Source organism: Macaca nemestrina, chromosome 1, assembly GCF_043159975.1.
Source record: "Macaca nemestrina isolate mMacNem1 chromosome 1, mMacNem.hap1, whole genome shotgun sequence".
Lineage (NCBI taxonomy): Eukaryota > Metazoa > Chordata > Mammalia > Primates > Cercopithecidae > Macaca > Macaca nemestrina.
The window spans coordinates 187,735,954-187,756,004 of record NC_092125.1 but is presented as its reverse complement, the minus strand read 5'-3'; the positions used below and the strand labels follow the sequence as shown (position 1 = coordinate 187,756,004).

The window sequence follows — 20,051 nt, the reverse complement described above, 5'->3', positions numbered from 1 at the left end:
GAGTAGATGGGATTACAGGCACGCACAACTGCGCCCGGCTAATTTTTGTATTTTTAGTAGACGTGGGGTTTCTTCATGTTGTTCAGGCTCGTCTCGAACTCCTGACCTCAAGTGATCTGCCCGCCTTGGCCTCCCAAAGTGCTGGGATTACAGGCATGAGCCACCGTACCCGGCCTCACATTTCTGATATATGATTATTTTTTTTCTTGATCAATCTGAACACAGTTTTATCAGTTTTCTTGAGATCTAGCTTTTGGTTTAATTGGTTTATCTAAAAATTTTTACTATTTTATTTACTTACGTATGTGTATATGATTTCTATTTTATTCATTTCTGTTCTCCATTATTAATCTCCTCTGGATTTTATAGTTTCTTAAGGTACTTTCTTAAGGTAAAAGCTGAGGTCATTGAATTGAGTCCCTTCTTTTCTAATATAGGTGATTAGTGGTATATATTTCTATGTACTGCTGCTTTAGCTGGTTCCCATGTGTGTTTTTATTTTTATTCAATTCTTTTTGATTTCTTTGAATCATGAATTATTCATGTGTGTGTTATTTAGTTTTAAAGTATTAGGGGATTCTTCATATCTAAACTTTTGTTAGAAATTTCTAGTTTACTTCCATTGTGGTTAAGTCACATGCATAACTTTAGTTTTTTTAAATTTATTGATTCTTGTTTTATGGCCCTAAATATGGTCTGTCTTGGTAAACATTTTATGTGCACTTGAAAAGAATGCACATTCTTTCTGTTGTGTGAATGTTCTACAAATGTCATTTATGTCAGGTTTGTTGATGGGGATGTTCAAGTTTATTCTAATGTTCCGTTTACTGTATCAGTTTTTAAAAGGGTTTAGAATCTCAGGAGGGACTGGATGTGTTCCTTCTCTTATGTTTTTATTTTTTAAGTCATTGATGTCCTAGCTTTGATTTTTGCACTATCTTAATGACTTTAAGCAAATTTTACAATGAAACTCATTTTAATTTTAAGTCGTCTAGCCCTTTAAGACAAAGGAGATGTGTTAGGAATTAGAACTGAATGATAGAATTCTAGTTTTATAAATGTTTTGACTTAGTTATGTCAGTGTTTGGGTTAAAAGGACTCCTTTGTTTTTTTGGGCATTGGAATGTGACTATGTGTGTTTTTAATAGGGTTTTAGTTTTGTTCTTTAGCAGATGATGAAGAAAACAAAACCTATTCTAAAAGCAGAATACAAAGGGATATAGAAGTGATCTTTTCCTTTTTTGACATGGAGTCTGTCTGTCATCCAGGCTGGAGTACAGTGGCACAATCTTGGCTCACTGTAACCTCTGCCTCCCAGGTTCAAGTGATTCTCCAGCGTCAGCCTCCCGAGTAGCTGGGACTACAGGCGCGTGCCGCCATGTCCGGCTAATTTTTGTATTTTTAGTAGAGACAGGGTTTCACTGTGTTGGCCAGGGTGCTCTCGAACTCCTGACCTCAAGTGGTCCGCCTGCCTCAGCCTCCCAAAGTGCTGGGATTACAGGCGTGAGTCACTGTGCCTGGCCGCTTTTTTGCTTTTAAAAGGTGTTGGGAATTTTTCTTGTGTTTGTTTTATTTTTCTTAAAAAAATTTTTTTTTGGGGGGTGGGGACAGAGCCTGACATTGTCACCCAGGCTGGAGTGCTATGGCACGATCATAGCTGACTGCACGCAGCCCGGAACTCCTGGGCACAAGGATCCTCCTGCCTCAGCCTTCCCGAGTAGCTGGGATTATAGGCATACATCGCCATGCCTGGCTAAATATTTTATTTTTAGTAGTGATGGGATCTCACTACATTGCCTAGGCTGGTTTTGGACTCCTGACCTCAAGTAATCCTCCTGCCTTGGCTTCGCATTGGCCTCCCAAAGTACTGTGATTACAAGTGTGAACCACCTTACCTGGCTGGGAATTTTTTTTTGTTTTAATGGCATAAAATTTATATTATAAATGAAAGACATAAAAATGCTATTAATTTTCCATCTTATGATTGCTTATAATTTTTTCCTAGATTTTTGTTTTTTCAAGTTTTATTTTAGACTCAGGGGGTACTTGCTTAGGTTTGTTACCTGGGTATATTGCATGATGCTGTGGTTTGGGTGCAAATGATCCTGCCACGCAAGTACTGAGCATAGTACCCAGTAGTTAGTTTCTTAACCCTTGCCCTCCCCCGACTCTAGTAGTCTCCAGTTTCTGTTGTTGCCATCTTTCTTTCCATGAATGCCCAATGTTTAGTTTCCACTTGTAAGTGAGAACATGTGATATTTGGTTTTCTGTTCCTGCGTCAATTTGTTTAGAATAATGGCATTCAGTTGCATCCATGTTACTGCAAAGGACATAATTTCTTTGTTTTTATGCCTGTGTAATTCCATGGTATATATGTACCACATTTTCCATTTTTTTTTTTTCCCTTTTGAGACGGAGTCTGGCTGTGTTGCCCAGGCTAGAGTGCAGTGGTGATCTCGGCTCACTGCAAGCTCCGCCTCCTGGGTTCACGCCATTCTCCTGCCTTAGTCTCTGGAGTAGCTGAGCCTGCAGGTGTCCGCCACCACGCCTGGCTAATATTTTGTATTTTTAGTAGAGACGAGGTTTCACTGTGTTAGCCAGGATGGTCTGGATCTCCTGACATCGTGATCTGCCTGCCTCGGCCTCCCAAAGTGCTGGGGTTACATGTGTGAGCCACCGTGCCTGGCCCATATTTTCTTTATCCAGTCCACTGTTGATGGGCACCTAGGTTGATCCCATGTCTTTACTATTGTGAATAGTGCTGTGATGAACATGCGAGTACTTGTGTCTTTTTGGTAGAACGATTTGTTTTCTTTTGGATATATACCCAGTAATAGGATTGCTGGGTTGAATGGTAGTTCGGTTTTAGGCTCTTTGAGAAGTCTCCAAACTACTTTCCAGAGTGCTGAACTAATTTACATTCCTACCAACAGTGTATACGTTCCCTTTTATCTGCAGTCTTGCCAGCATCTGTTGTTTTTTGGCTTTTTGATAATTGCCTTTCTGACTGGCATAAGATGGTATCTCATTGTGGTTTTGATTTGCATTTCTCAGATGGTTAGTGTGTGGAGCATGTTTTCATGTTTGTTGGCTGCTTGTATGTCTTCTTTTGAGAAGTGTCTGTTCATGTCTTTTGCCCATTTTTTAATGGGGTTGTTTTTTGCTTGTTCAATTGTTTAAGTTCTTTATAGAGTCTAGATATTAGACCTTTGTCAAATGCATAGTTTGCAAATATTTTCTCCCATTCCGTAGGCTGTTAACTCTATTGATTGTTTCTTTTGCTGTGCAGAAACTCTTTAGTCTAATTAGGTCCCACTTGTCAATTTTTGTTTTTGTTGCAGTTGCTTTTGAGGACTCGGCCATAAATTATTTCCCAAGGTCAGTGTCTAGAATGGTGTTTCCTAGTTTTGTTTTTTTTTTTTTTTACAGTTTGAGGTCCTACATTTAAATCTTTAATTCATCTTGAGTTAATTTTTGTATGTGGTGAAAGTTAGGGTTCCAGTTTCATTCTTCTGCACGTGGCTAGCCAGCTATCCCAGCACTATTTATTGAATAGAGAGTCCTCTCCCCATTGCTTATTTTTGTTGACTTTGTTAAAGATCAGAAGATTGTAGGTGTGTGGCTTTATTTCTTGGTTCTCTATTCTGTTCTATTAGTCTATGTGTCTGCTTTTGTACCAGTAGTATGCCTTTTTTTTTTTTTTTTTTTTTTTTTAAACACTGTAGCCTTATAGTCTGAAACTGGGTAATGTAATCCCTGCAGCTTTGTTGTTTTTGCTTAGGATTATTTTGGCTATTTGGGCTCTTTTTTGGTTTCATGTAAATTGTAGAATAGTTCTTTCTAGTTCTGTGAAAAATGACATTGGTAGTTTGAGAAGAATTATGCTCAATCTGTAGATTGATTTGGACAGTATGGCTGTTTCAACAGTACTCATCTTCTAATCCATGAGCATGAAAATTTTTTCCTTTTGTTTGTGTCACCTGTGGTTTCTTTTAGCAGTGTTTTGTAGTTCTCCTTGTTGGGATCTTTTACCTCCTTGGTTAGATGTATTCCTAGGTATTTTTTCTTTTTCTTTTTTTTTGTAGCTGTTGTAAATGGGGCTGCATTCTTGACTTGGCTCTCAGCTTGAACGTTAGTGGTATATAGAATTGCTGTTGATTTTTGTACATTGATTTTGTATTTTAAAACTATGAAGCCATTTATCAGTTCCAGGAGCCTTTTGGTGGAGTCTTTAGGGTATTCCAGGTATAAAATCATATTGTCTGCAAAGAAAGATAGTTGGACTTCTTTGCTGTTTGGATGCCTTTTCTTTCTTTCCTTTGCCTGATTGCTGTGGCTAGAACTTTCAGTACTGTGTTGAATAGCAGTCGGAAGAGTAGACATCCTTGTCTTGTTCCAGTTCTCAAGAGGAATGTTTCCAGTTTTTCTTGTTCAGCATGATGTTGGCTGAGGATTTGTCATAGGTGGCTTTTATTTATTTTGAGATATGTTCCTTCGATGCCTAGTTTGTTGAAGGTTTTTATCATGAAGGAATGGTGGATTTTATTGAAAGCTTTTTCTGCATCTATTCATCTCACTTTCTTTTTTCTGCTTGACCTAATAGAAAAAATTTTCAGCCCTACTTGAAATGAATTACCTGAGCTGGGGGACTGAGATTGCTGCCAGCAAATAGAATTAATGGACTGTTTTTTAAAGAGGGCAAAAAGCTCCAAACAGAAATGTTTCTGAGGTGTTGGGGGCATTTTGGGAATAAAGTAACATGCATTTATAGGGAGATAGTAAAATGAAAACATAGGAATTTACTTTTTTGTTCAGTTATTTAGCCTTTAAAAAAATACTTATGAATGCATAGGAAGTTGCAAAAATAGTGCAGAGTACTATGAACCCTTCACCCAGCTTTCACCAATAGTGTCATCTTTTATAGCTATAATACAATATTAAAACCATGAAAATGACATTCATACGATATCATTAACTAGATTATAGCCCTTATTTGGTCTTTATATACACTTGTGTATGTGGATATATACAAGTCATACAATCTCATCTCATGAGTAGATTTGTGTAATGGCCACCACCACAATCAACATACAGAACCGTGCTGTCATTACAAAGGAATTCTCTTGGGCTGCACTCCCACCCTGTCTTTATCTTCCTGCAACCACTAATGTGTTCTTCTTCTCTACGTGAATTATATTTATATTTATATTTATATTTATATTTATATTTCCTTTTGAGACAGGGTATCACTCTGTCGCCCAAGCTGGAGTGCAGTGTTGCAGTCATGGCTCACTGCAGCCTCCACCTCCCAGGCTCGGGTGATCCTCCCACCTCAGCCTTCCAAGTAGCTGGGATCACAGGCACAAGCCACCATGCCTGGCTAATTTTTTTTTTTTTTTTTTTTTAAATTTGCAGAAATGGAGTCTTGCTATGTTGCCCAGACTGGTCTCGAACTCCTGGGCTCAAGTGATCCTCCTCCCTCAGCCTCCCAAAATGTTGGAATTACAGGGGTGAGCCACTATGCCTGGCCTTTATGTGAATATTGTATAAATGGAACCATATAGTATATAACCTTTTGAGATTTTTTTCAGTAAGTATAATGTTTTTGAGATCCATCTAAATTGTTGTATGTATCCACTCAGTTCTTTCCCTCTCTGTGTGTAGTATTCCATTGTATGGTCACACACCACTTGTTTATTCATTCACATGTTGATGGATTTTATGGATTTGTTTTTTTAATCTGCATCACTGGCAATGGATTGTTTTTAAAGCTATTAACTTTTTTTTAAATTAAAAAAATTATTTTTTGTTGAGATGGTATCTCTGTCATTCAGGCTGGAGTGCAGTGGCATGATCTCGGGTCACTGCAACCTCCGTCTCCCGGGTTAAAGTGATTCTCATACCTCATCCTCCTGAGTAGCTAGGATTATAGGCGCCCACCACCATGCTCACTAATTTTTGTATTTTTAGTAGAGACAGGGTTTCACCATGTTGGCCAGGCTGGTCTCGAACTCCTGAGCTCAGGTGATCCACCTGCCTTGGCCTCCCAAAGTGCTGGAATTACAGATGTGAGCCCCATGCCCTAAAACTATAAACTTTTAAAAGTTTTGTATGTATTCTAAATATACATTCTTTGTTGGATATGTGGTTTGCAAATAACTTTTCCCAGTCTGTTCTTTGTTTTTTAATTCTTTTTAACAGGGTGTTTTGCACAGCGAAGTCTTTAATTTATTTATTAATTTTTAAAAAATTATTATTATTTTTTGAGTCAGAGTCTCCCTCTGTCGCCTAGGCCACAGTGCAGTGGCTCAATCTTGGCTCATTGCAACCTCCACCTCCTGCATTCAAGTGATTCTCCTGCCCAGCTTCCTGAGTAGTTGGGATTACAGGTGCGTACCATCACACCTGGGTAATTTTTGTATTTTTTAGTAGAGACAGGTTTTTGCCATCTTGACCAGGCTGGTATTGAACTCCTGACCTCAAGTGATCCACCCACCCCGGCCTCCCAAAGTGGTGGGATTACTGGCGTGAGCCACTGTGCCCATCCTAAAATTTTTTTTCTGTTTCTTAAAAGAAAAAATTTTTATACTACCTTTATTTGTACAATCTCTTTTTTTTTCCAATCAGCTTTCTTAGGTTGAAAAATGTCTTTAATTTTGATGAAGTTCAGATTGTGTTTTTGGTGTCATGTCTAAGAACTTTTCACCTATTCCTACGTTCTGAAGATTTTCTCCTATGTGTTCTTATAAAAATTTTATAGTTTTATTTTTTACATTTAACTCATGATTGGTTTTGAATTAATTTTTATGTATGGTGTGAGGTATAAGTTAAGCTTATTTTTTTATTTAGCTCGTGGATGTCCAGTTGTTCTAGTATAAGTCATTGAAGTGTGTCCTTCCTTTATTGAATCGCTTTTCCACTTTTGCCAAAAATCAATTGAACATATTCAGGCCGGGCACGGTGACTCATGCCTGTAATCTCAGCACTCTGGGAGGCTAAGGTGGGCAGATCACCTGAGGTCAGGAGTTCGAGACCAGCCTGGTCAACATGGTGGAACTCTGTCTACTAAAAATATAAAAATAAGCCAGGCGTGATGGTGCATGCCTGTAATCTCATCTACTCGGGAGGCTGAGGCAGGATAATCACTTGAACCCAAGAGGCAGAGGTTGCAGTGAGCTGAGATTGTACCACTATACTGCAGCCTGGGTGACAGGGTGACTCTCTGTCTCCAAAAAAAAAAAAAAAAAAAAAGCAATTGGACATATTTGTGTGGTTTATTTCTGGGTTCTCTTTTCTGTTCAGTTCACTTACGGGACTGTCCTTCTGCCAATACCACAGTGTTTTGATTACTGCTGCTATATAGTAAGTCTTAACATTGGGTAGAGTGATTCCTTACACTTATTGTTCTATTTCAAAATGGTTTTAGTGATTTCTTTTTCTTTCTACATAAATTTTAGAATAAGCTTTTTTGTATCTACAAGAAGTCTTGCTGGGATTTTGATAGGAATTACATTAAACCTATAAAGAAATATGAGATAAAGGAAAAACTAAACTTTTAACTACTCTCAAACTCACCACAACACAGGACACTTCTGACACTACATTTGTGGGTTTTTTTCCCTGTACACCAAACAGCAGACACAAGCTGAGTGTCTTATAATTTAACTCAACTCCAGTACTGTATGCCTGGAATAAGCATCAGATCCCATAGACTAAGGCCCTGTCCTATAAGATTGCCCCTACTTTAGATACAGTTTCAGTCCTAGCTGGTTTTACCTGTTCTTTTGACTGACCAGCTATAAATTGGATACAGGTGAAGAAGAAGCACATAGGACGAGGCAGGTGCGAAGGAGCGTGGAGCTTCACCCTCTCTGGGCTCACTGTCCTCCAGGTACCTGCATGTGGTCAGGATACTGGAAGCTCTCTGAGCCCTATATTTTACTGATTTTCATGGTGGCTTTGTCACATAGGCATGATCCCCTTCCCAGAGAATTGGGGGGTGAGGTGGAAAGTTCCAATTTTTTAATCATGGCTTGGTCTTTCAGGTGCACAGCCCCCACACAGGAGTCCAGAGACGGGCAGATCATGAGGTCAGGAGATCGAGACCATCCTGGCTAACACGGTGAAACCCCGTCTCTACTAAAAAAAAAAAAAAAAAAAATTAGCTGGGCGTAGTGGCAGGCACCTGTAGTCCCAGCTACACGGGAGGCTGAGGCAGGAGAATGGCGTGAACCCGGGAGGCAGAGCTTGCAGTGAGCCGAGATCGCGCCACTGCACTCCAGCCTGGGTGACAGAGTGAGACTCTGTCTCAAAAAAAAAAAAAAAAAAAAGATTCACTTCTTTAGAACAGAAGGCATTTCAATCACCCAACAAATTCTAATGGATTGGGAACTTTGTGTCAAAAACTAGGATGAAGACCAAAAAAAATATATTTTTATTATAAATCACAATAGCACAATACGTTTTGAGGAGAAATAGCTTTTTTTTTTTTCTGTTTGCTTCTTCTCACCCATGAAAATACTGTGTCTCTCCATTTATGTAGATTTTTAATTCTTTTCATCAGCATGTTGTAATTTTTAGCATACATATCTTGTATATGTTTTGTTGGATTTCTATCTCTAAGTATTTTATCTTTTTGTATTTTCATGCTCTTTGCCAGGAACAGTCTCAGTCCCTCAGCCCTGGTAATTTATTTTAGGTGGGGTTGAAATTTAAGAGGTCAGATAGAAAAAAGAAATGAGATGAAACTTTTTTTGCAACTTTAAATGATGTTGTATTTTAAATTTTAGTTTTTACATGTTTGTTGCTACTAGTATATAGAAATATAGTTGGCTTTTGTTTACTGATCTTGTATCCTGTGAGTTTGCTGAACTCATTTAGGAGTTATTCTTGTAGATTGAGCTTTTCTACATAGGCAATCATGTCATCTTCAAATACCACAATTTTATTTTTTCCAATCTATATATTCCTTTTCTATCATTTTCTTACTTTATTGCTCTGGCTAGGATATAATTAAACAGTGAATTTTTATTCGGGTAGTACTGACTTCAGGAGCATAATTTGGGACTAGCAAATGCTAGTTTCACTCACCTTATTACAGTTTCAGATCTTCGGCTTCTCTTGGACTTCAGAAGTTTAGCTTGGATTGATCTTGAATATGATTGTATTTGCCCTGCTGAAGGCAGGAAAAGCTCTTGTGTCCTGAGTGTGTACACAGTGCAATATAATTTTTATTTATTTGCCTCCCTTGAGTGTGAGCTTCTTGAAGAAGACAGTTCTAAAGATACAAGGCTTGGTATACAGCAAACTTGTAATTAATGTTTGAGGCCAGGCATGGTGGCTCACATCTGTAATCCAGTGCTTTGGGAGGCTGAGGTGGGAGGATTGCTTGAGGCCAGGAGTTCAAGACCAGCCTTGCAAGATCCCGTATCTAATAATAATAATAATTGTTTGTTGAGCAAATATTTAAATGAATAAATGACACTAATATGTGGCTTCTTCTCATATAAGAAGTCTAGGGAAAACCTTTTCGTACAAGGTATGCTGTAACTCAGGTTGAAATGACAAATGTGAGACTATTTGCAGTCACACACGCAGTTGCACATGTAATTTTGACATCAAACATTTTTGTTTATTTTTGTTTACTTGCCTGCCTCGTAAGTTTCCTGTTTTACTAACAAGACACTTTATTCTTTGAGCATTACATGTCATTTGGTTTGGTTTGGTTTGCTTCTGTATGGTAAAAAAAAGTTCTGTCTTTTGAAAAGATACCATTATTTAATTGGTTTTAAGTTAGGAGAATTCTAAATTACAGGGCACAGTAAAATAAATGAACGATTATACTGAGGAAGAGCAAAACAAACAAAAAAGAATAATAGAACCATGTTTTGTATATAAGTGGGAACAAGTTATCCTTTAGATCTGTTTTTTTTTTTTTTTTTTTATGTGAGTATGCTTGAATGTGTATGTCATGAGGGTAGTGGGCTGGGCTGAACTGGGGAGGAGATATGCATCATATGTAGGGAGTAACTTAAGTTAGTTATTTTAAATAATACTTTAGCAAGGGAATTAGTACTTATTTAAGTGTTCATATTGCCTTAATATTAGCATAGCCTTTTCATCAATATGTTCAATATCTCAAATATCAAATTTGCATGAAAAATTTCTCCCAAATCCCTAATCCTTCCATTTTATTTTTCTTCATTGCATTTATTATCTTCTAACATACTGTATACTTTATGTATTCATTTTTTATTTAATGCCTGTCTACATCCACTTGAATGTGAGCTTTAAGAGGTCAGGGATTTTTATCTATTTCTATTAGCAGTTGTATATCCAGGCCCATGATATCATCTGGTACATGGAGAATACTTAATTTGTAAATGAATGAAAGGAGGATTACTTTGAAAAGATAGTGATTTCTAGGAGATTGGAATGAGGAATCTTAATCATAAGCCTATGTAAATGATAAAATATGATCCCTATGGGATAGTAGGAAAGTCATTGTCCTTTTATCCTGAGGAGCATATTTGTCCTCTATAAAAAGGCCTTTCTATTTGGAAGGAATTTTACTTGATTGATTGACTCTCTGTTTAAGCAACAAACGAAAAAGAATCCTTTGTTGAGAAGCTACCACAGACTGTAAAGGTTCCAGGTTCTGTGCTTTGTGCTGGATGGGACACCACTGTGATGTGCCTGGTGAGTCTCCTCTGAGACTGCTGCAGGACTTAGATTTTGTAACTAAAGTTAGTGTTTTTTGTTTTTTTTTTTTAATCTCAGCTCACTGCAACCTCCGCCTCCTGGGTTCAAGCCATTCACCTGTCTCAGCCTCGTGAGTAGCTGGGACTACAGGCACGTGCCATCACACCTGGCTAATTGTTGTATTTTTAGTAGAGATGTGGTTTCACCATGTTGCGCAGGCTGGTCTCGAACTCCTGGCCTCAAGTGATCCGCCCGCCTCTGCTTCCCAAAGTGCTGGGATTACAGGCATGAGCCACTGCGCCCGGCCCTTGAGCTGGTTTTTGAAGAATCAATAGGAGTTTACTAGGTAAGAGCTGAAGGAGGGAACCTCTCCAGTAGTTGGGAACATGTGCCAAGGCATGAAGCAGTGAAACAAAGTGGTGCGTACAAGAGAAGTACTCATAGTTTGATGTGGCCAGACACAACATGAGAGGGAGAAAATCAAGATGAGCTGATCAGGGAGGCCTAAAGTTAGTCTTTTCATTGTGCTTATCTTGGCTTGCTTACCATGTAAAGAACCTTATAGCTTTCCACATGGGGTTAGTTATATTTTATTCACTTACTGATAAAAGGATAATTTATGTTGAGGAAATGTATAGATGCAGCCTATTCTGAGAATTTATGTATTTACTTTTATTTCTGCAGTGTTCGATTTTTTATCTAGTCATTGGCTGATAGTCCTCTTAATACTAATAACATAGTAGAGAAGATGATAAAAGTGTTTTATTCATCTCTTCTTGGACAAGAAACCCTGCTTTATCTGTTCTTTTTAGTTGAAGCTGAATAAAGCTGAATGTTCTAGTAGGAAGCATGGGTTCAAGTTTCTACTACACTGTTTCTGAGCAGGTTATATCTCTTTCCTGGGTCCTCATTTCTCCAGTTGTAAAATAGGGGATTTGAGGTAAATTAGCACATCCACTTTGATAAAAATTTATCTGGGCTGGATGGGGTGACTTATGCCTGTAATCCTGAGGCGGCGGGATGCACAGATGGGCAGATTACTTGAGGCCAGGAGTTCATAACCAGTTTGGCCAACATGGTAAACCCCTGTCTCTACTAAAAATACACACACACACACACACACAAATTAGCCAGGAGTGGTGGCAGGCGCCTGTAATCCCAGCTACTCAGGAGGCTGAGGCAGGAGAATCACTTGAACCTGGGAGGTGGAGGTTGGAGTGAGCCAAGATCGTGCCACTGCACTCCAGCCAGGGTGACAGAATAAGAATCCGTCTCAAAAAAAAAAAAAAAATTATCTGAAGCAAGAATCAATACATACATGACCCATTAGGGTAATTTTTCTTGGCAGTCCTTCCCTTCCTGGCTGCTGTTTACCAACTTAATTATTCTTCCTGTTTCATGTTAGATTCTATAATCAAGTATATATCTTACTACTCCTGGCTGGGTGCAGTGGCTGATGCCTGTAATCCCAGCACTTTGGGAGGCCAAGGCGGGTGGATCACCTGAGGTCAGAAGTTCGAGACCAGCCTGTCCAACATGGTGAAACCCCATCTCCACTAAAAATACAAAAATTACCTGAGCGTAGTGGCAGGTGCCTGTAATCCAAGCTACTCAGGAGGCTGAGGCAGGAGAATCGCTTGAACCTGGGAGGCGGAGGTTGTAGTGAGCTGAGATCATGCCATTGCATTCGAGCCTCGGCGACAAGAGCGAAACTCCATCTCAAAAAAAAAAAAAAAAAAAAAATCGTACTACTCTTCTCTCAACTCCTGCTATTATCTTTGTTATTTTCAGCAACCATGTAGATGGATCCATCCACTAATATCCTGGCATAGTTGTTTGTCTTCATTATCATTTCTAGTCCACTTAGCTCTCTGCCTTGTCTTACCTCCGAAATGTTCCTTCACTAAAATCGTAACTCTAGGTAACCTCCTCACTACAACCTGATAAATTTTTTAGCTTCCTCATTTAAGTATTCTTAAAGTATGCCAGTTCTCAGACTTACCAGCACCTCTATTAAAATCTTTTCTTCCTGTCTCTTCATCTTTACTTTCCTCTTCTTTTACCTTAGATTCCATTGTTACTCTTTCTAGTCCATGTCATAAATTGTTTGCCCCATGTTTTGGTCAATTTATCTGGTAAAGCTGTCTAGTAAAACTTTGCCTTTGCATTACTGTAGTCTGCTGAAGAAAGCCACACAACAGAGCAGATTGGTGGGCCTGTAAAATGAGGATGAATGATGTAGGTCAGTCCTCAACACTGCCTACCAATTCTACTTTTTGTTCAGCGTATTTTCTTGTTCTCTATATTAGCTCTCAATTTTTTTTTTTTTTCTCATCTCAAATTTGGAATCTCCTTGCTCTGCTGATTTCCTTTTTATTTCATGGAGAAAATAGCTATAATGTGGAAGCTTCTTTACCACTAAAGTTACAAATATTTTGTTAGCTGTACCTGCTTTTTCTTTTTCATCTGTTGTGATGGAAGAAATATTCCTTCTTCTATCAGTGTTCATGCTCTCAATACCATCCCTTCCTTTTCAAGAATAATTTTTTTTTGAGAACTTTGGCTGCAGGGGGTATGGAGAATTAAATGGAAGCTGAAAGAGTTGTCTAGATTCACTGTCTTTATTTCCTCATCTCCTACTTACTGGAGTTGAGCTTTTGTTCCTACCACTCCTCCACCCCTGAAAGTTCCTACAAAGGGTACCAGTTGACTTCAAGTCAGTTAAATTGGATGGCATTCTTTAATAATGGGCCTCCAGGCAGCATTTGTTCAGCAGTCCCTGACTATTCTTTTGTTGGCTTTTTGAATAGCATTTGCAGTCTTGATTTCCTTCCACCTCTCTGGTTACTCTTCTTCTGTTTCCTGCAGTTTAATCAGTAACTACAAATATTATTGTAACATTAAACAAATAAAGATTTATTATCTTACAGAGAAGAATGCATCATTTGTATAAATTTTGAGAAACAAACAGGCTTTAAGGAAACCAGGTTGTGGTAGGAAATTTTGAGCAGGTTACACACTACTCTGTGAGAGATACTGAAAAAAGTTGTGAATCATTCATACATGTTTCAAAATGATTCTGTTCAACAACCTTGTAAGGTAGATGGTTGTATTCCTGTTTATCCACAAAGGATTTGAGGTGGGGAAAGATGGGATGTGTTCAGGAAACAGTGCCTTGTTCTTTCCAGTTGGAAGGCTATGTTACAATAAGGTACTACTGAAGATAAAATCTGTTGTTTCCATGTTATGGGATGCCTTGAATGCCAAGGGGAGAAGGTTTTTACTTAATTTTGTAGATAGTGAGGACTGGTTGAAGATTTGGTTTTTTTTTTTTTTGAGCCTTGAGTGGCTGGATTGCAGTGGCACAATCTCGGCACACTGCAGCCTCTGCCTCTTGGGTTTGAATGATTTTCCTGCCTCAGCCTCCCAAGTAGTTGGGATTACAGGCGCTCGCCACCATGCCTGGCTAATTTTTGTATTTTTAGTAGAAACGGGGTTTTGCCATGTTGGCCAGGCTGGTGTTGAACTCCTGACCTCAGATGATCAGCCTGCCTTGGCCTCCCAAAGTGGTGGGATTACAGGAGTGAGCCACCACACCTGGCCAGGTTGAAGATTTTTAAGCTGTGTGCAACATTTTGGGAAAGGAAACCTGTCTTGGCCAAAGGCTGATAATCCCATAACATTAGTTTTAGTGACCAAATGGCACTTCCACTTGAAGCCTTTTTGTAGGCTTCCCAATATAATGAATTGAGCCTTCTTTGACACTCCCATAGCACTTTGTCATACCTTTGATGTAGCACACTTCTCATATATCATAATTACTTGTTTGTATTTGGCTTCCCCATTGGATTTGAGCTCTTCTAGAATAGGATTGTTGGTTTATGGATAATGTTGATTTTGATAATCTTCCTCATCTCTATCTCAGTGGTTGGCATAAGAAGTGGTTCTTGAATTAGTAAATGAATAAAGAGTTTCAAATTTTGAATCTTTTGTCTGAATAGCTTCTCAGAATGCATCTTTTTTATATTTCTCCTGATACAGGATTGAATAAATTAGAAGCCACTCCTACTTCCTCTCTGCTGGTACATATGTTTTAGCTAGTTAAACCTATTTTGATAGACGGGTTCTATGACTTTTTTTTTTTTTTTTTTGAGATGGAGTCTCGCTCTGTCGCCCAGGCTGGAGTGCTGTGGCCGGATCTCAGCTCACTGCAAGCTCCGCCTCCCGGGTTCACGCCATTCTCCTGCCTCAGCCTCCCGAGTAGCTGGGACTACAGGCGCCCGCCACCTCGCCCGGCTAGTTTTTTTTTTGTATTTTTTAGTAGAGACGGGGTTTCACCGTGTTAGCCAGGATGGTCTTGATCTCTTGACCTCGTGATCTGCCCGTCTCGGCCTCCCAAAGTGCTGGGATTACAGGCTTGAGCCACCGCGCCCGGCCAAGGGGGGTTCTATGACTTTAAAGGCCTATGACTTTGCAGACACTTGTACAGTGTATAGCATACCCTATGCAAATCAGCTGTCTGTTCAGGTCTTGCGTTTGTTTTCCCCATAGACATAATCCAGCCGTTAGTTGTTTAAAGCAGCAGATGGGAGAAGGAATCCGTGGAGATGTGGATTTATTAGCTCTCACAATGAAAGACCACACTGGTTATGCTAAGGATTAGAAGATTTCTGCTGAATGAAAGGGACATGGATCCTGTTTTTTTGTGCTATTTTCAGCAGTGTGGCAATCTCTTGTGACTATAATCAGTTGTAAGAAGACCAGAAAAAGATCTTGTAAATAGACTTTCCTTCAAGCCCTAGACTGTTGGTTGCAGCTGTCATAATTATAGGAGGGACTGATTTTCTTCATTTTTGGGTGCAGACTGAATCTGGCCTTTAGTTATTGGTATATTTACACCTTAGGTAGTATAACTGGCTGATTGTGTGCTTTATACATACCTTTATCTGTCAAATTAGGAATTTGGATTCATATCTCCTGAATTTTGTTGAAGAGTAATTATTGTAGCATGTTTTATAGTTTGGAAAAAGTGATTGAATTTAATGTGTTTAACCCACTTCCTAAAAATACAGTGCTGCCTTCACTAACAATTTTGTGTATGTGACTTATTAGAAAGATCAGCAACTTTCCTTTGTGTTTACTAAGATTCTGACAATTACCATAAAGTTGGAAAGTGTAAACGTTGCTTATAGAGTGTTTAAGGGACAGAATCATATCACGAGAACAATCTTTCACTCTTAAAATGTAAAAGATTATGTATTTTGAGCCATGAATTAAGAAACAGAAGCATCTTTAAACTTGGCTGAAGTTCTACTTTAAAAATGGCAGCCAGTAACCAAAGAAACAATTCTTGACATCGTTAAAGCTTGGATAAAACTAGACTTTTTCATGCTGTGCCCTTTTAGAAGTCTGGGGGAATGGGGAGCGTTTCCTGTGACAGCACTGTAAGCGATGAATAGATGAATGAATTTGTCCATGCTCAGAACTCACAACACGTGGACTAACCCCCTCCCGCACATAAAAGAGCAGGGAAACCGACCTCAGCAATGATCTAGCTCGTGAAGAAAGAGAATTTCGTTACTGTCCAAGAAGTGAAGACCAGCGAGTCTAGCGATAAAGAAACAAAAGAGCCCCTGACAGTATCGAAAGAATCTGACATTTGCTTTGTCTGTACAAAGGATGAAAGGAATTTTGCCGACTTAGTCAAAACAATAACTGGTTTTATATCATTTTGAGTCTAAAATACAGGCATCAGAATAGTATGTTTTTCTTTGTATTTCTGAAGAATTGTCATCTTTTTAAAAACGTATGTGGAGTGGTTTTGTTTCTGGAAAGGAAGACGTGACATGGATTTTATAAGCTTAGTAGCTATAGGTGGAGACTCTTGTTTTGTTTGCTAAACCTTTTTAATAAGCAGCGAAGTCAGGATATCAAAGATTGCAATTTTTTCCCCTGGAACCTTTTGTTCTTTTCTTAGTACTTCAAATAATTTCAACCAAAGGGGTATGCATGGAAAATGAAAACAAATATGAAGTCTTTCCGCTATTTGGCAGTGCTTCAGATGAGATATATCTGTAGTCCTGTGAAGAAAGACATGATTCTGATATGAGGCAGTGATTGTGTACTTATGCTGGACGGAGGGAGAACTGGTTTAGTGGAACAGTGGGTTAGTGGTGTGCTGAAAGGATTGTTTGCCTCTTTAACCAGCAGTAAGTAGGCACTAGTAGTTGACTGTCTGGGGAGTGGCTTTTTTTGTCTGATACCTGTTATGGATGATTCCAGTATTCTGAGAAGGAGAGGGTTACAGGTGAGTAAAAGAAAACCTTTTTCACTGATCTCCTTCCTTTTAATGTCTCTTGTAAATGTACTGAACAGATTGTTATAATTTATTTAATTCATTTGAGGTAGGAGGCAGGGTGGAGTGCAGCTAAGTTCCTCTTTATTCTTTGATGTATAGTTATAATTAGAGAACTTATCTAAAATCTTGCTATTTTGATAGAAAAATGCTGCTTAGGCTTATTTACACTGTATTTAGTGAGAAGAGCAATGAAATCAGACCTGTATGGGATACAAGCCTAATTTAGGACATTAGACATTACTGCTGACAGATTGTTTACAGTGAACATATTCTGTTCCTGACCACCATGCCTGGGCTGCCCCCCGCATTAAGTCACATGTACGTGTAGTATATGCTTGATTCTATACATAGTTTTAAGAACTTTTCTAAATTATCACTTTGTATATATACATTCCATCCACTTATCTGTTGTCTGTCTGTCTTGTCTGTCCATCCATCCGTCTGTCTACCTGTCTACCTACCTACCATCTTTTCCTTCTTAAACCTGAGGTAGTTTGTTAGATGAAGAGGTATGTAACATACAACATTGAGTGAAAATAGACTGATAGGCAACCTTCAACTGAATTTTAATGAATATCCTTAGCAGTAAAAGAATATATGACAAATTTGATGATTATTTTTTTCATGCTTTGTAGATTATCTCATCTTCGTCTTATTAGCAAAGAGCAAGCCCGCTTCTAGTCTATCACTGAATGTTTTTGAGAATTGACATAATGAAGATTCTAGTGTAAATCACTGAGCTAATCAATCAACCTGTATTGGTCTAGTTGTGAAATGTAGCTATTTCTGTTTTCATTTTGTTTATTTGACATTATTTATAAAGCACTTTTTTTGTACAAAGTACCTAAGGATTTTAAAATTATCATGAATTAACATTATTTTAGTTTCTTTAAAGTTCTCAGAAAGAAAATGTATAGGATTAGTAAACTTAAAATATAAATTTAAACAAATTTGTATTGTTTCTAGTTATTATATGTACTTCTTATTGATGGTACTGTAAACATTCAGAGCCTGTAGGGAGCACCCACTGAACCTTTAGCAGTTGTCCAGTATGACCTGGGCTTTAAAAGTCAATAACATAAACTCCAGCACCATATACTAATTTTTCCTGTTAGCACAATTGATTCGATGAGATTTGTCACTTGATTTCTTGGGGTTATTTTGAGAAGTATTTATATAGTACTGTACTCAGATGACCTCTCATAAGTAGTGATATATGTTCAAGCAGCTGCTAATTAAAAATGGCTGACTTTGTAAGCCCATTCAGTTTCACTGCTTATTTATATCTTTATTTCTCTTTAGTTGCTAGAATTCAGAAAGGGAATCCTATTTGTTGAATGGGGAATATTTCCTGTTTTGTGTTAAATCATTCATTTTCTCCCTGGTGCCTGAGTCAGTCTCTAGTGTTTGCTACCTTGTTTGCTGATGCCCTTGGTCTTGAGTCTTTGTTTCTATCTAGCCGGAGTTCTAAACTGCCAGATTACATAACACTGGAGGATCTTTTCCTACAACCTTATACTTAAAAAAAATTTTTCCCCTATTTACTTTGTCTATTTTTTTTTTTTTTTCAGATGGAGTCTCACTGTGTTGCCCAGGCTGGAGCGTGCAGTGGTGTGATCTTGGCTCACTGCAACCTCCGCCTCCAGGGTTCAAGTGATTCTCCCCTCTGCCTCCTGAGTTGAGTAGCTGGGGGATTACAGGCATGTACCACCACACCTGGCTAATTTTTTGTGTTTTTAGTAGAGACGGTATTTCACCATGTTTGCCAGCCTGGTCTCAAACTCCTGATCTCAGGTGATCCACCCACCTTGGCCTCCCAAATTGCTGGGATTGCAGATGTGAGCCACCGCACCCAGCCTATTTTGCCTATTTTAAAAAAATAAACTTTAAGGTTCATTCTCCAGAAGATTGCTTTGGAACATTCCAAAACAGAGCTAATGCTTGAAAAGCAGCAGTTTAGATTATTTGTTTTAAATAGTTACATTATAATATAAAGACTTAAAGGTAAGTTTTATTAATAGATTTATATAAATAAACACACAAAGGTAAAGTGTGCCTGGTGGTACAGGTAATCTACTGGGTAACCTCAGATTTGAAGGTGATAATCCAAATAAATGTTTGGCTTCGCTAATTGCTTTCTGGTGGAATAGATTTCCTAAAACATTTCCAGAAGATCAGCTAAGGCATAGCCTACTTTGATACCTCCAAGTTTCTCTGCAGAGTTTCTTGGGAGGTAGCAGAATAGTAAATAGTGCATTTAGAAGTTCCATGAGAGCAAAGACCTTGTCTATTTTGTTCAAATTACAGTTCTGCCCTGTTCTAGTCATATAACCACGGCCAAATTTCATTTCATTTCTGTACTCCACTGGTATATTGAGAGGAGACAGTGGAGGCAAGGGCTACAGCAAAAAGACCAATTATGAGACTGTTGTGGTCAAAAAAGGCAAGAAATAATAACAGTTTGGAGGGGTGATAGCAGTGGATGATGTGGAGGACTTTCTTATTGGCCATTTTTACAGATACGTGAAGCTCAGTAGCTTCCTCAAGGACGGACAAGTAAGTGTATGGCCAGGCTAGGTGTATAGGTTAGGGTACTCTAAACTACAAGTAACAGAAAGTTTGACTCTGAGTGGTTTAAATATTAAGTAAACATCTTGACTCACAACAATGAAGTCCAGAGGTTGGATGAGTTTCAGAGTTGGGTAATCTGGTGTCTTTGCTCAGCTTCATTGCTCTTTTGTCTTCCTCTGTGTTTTGGCCTCATTCTCAAGCTTGCTTCCTATGTGTTAGAAAAAGAACTGTAGTGGTTTCAGGCTGCACAGTCACACACTACAACATCCCTACATCTTAATGGTAAAAGGACATCTTGGAGATTATGTGTGAGCATCTTTTCTTTACACTAGAGGAGCCTCTGTCGGTGTAGGAATTGACACTGTTTTGCTTGAAAAGCTGTTCAAGTTGGGTCTTTCTTGTAAGGTAAAAATTGGCTTTC

The 20,051-nt window shown here is 38.5% G+C and overlaps 1 protein-coding gene across 16 annotated transcripts in view; it reads left to right on the top strand.

Annotated features, from left to right (window-relative positions):
- The window catches only part of LOC105494952 (microtubule associated serine/threonine kinase 2), a 256,356-nt gene that overhangs the window by 74,620 nt on the left and 161,685 nt on the right, over positions 1 to 20,051 (top strand). For 2 of the 16 annotated variants that reach the window (XM_071093830.1, XM_071093806.1), the window contains exon 1: positions 10,675 to 10,698. The exons of 12 other annotated variants lie outside the window; for them this stretch is intronic. In XM_071093830.1, coding sequence (XP_070949931.1) covers positions 10,690 to 10,698 — 9 coding nt within the window. In that variant the 5' untranslated portion in view covers positions 10,675 to 10,689. Of the gene's footprint in view, positions 1 to 10,674; positions 10,699 to 16,568; positions 17,009 to 20,051 lie in introns of those variants that run through there. 2 more of the 16 variants (XM_071093800.1, XM_071093826.1) reach the window with 2 other exon arrangements.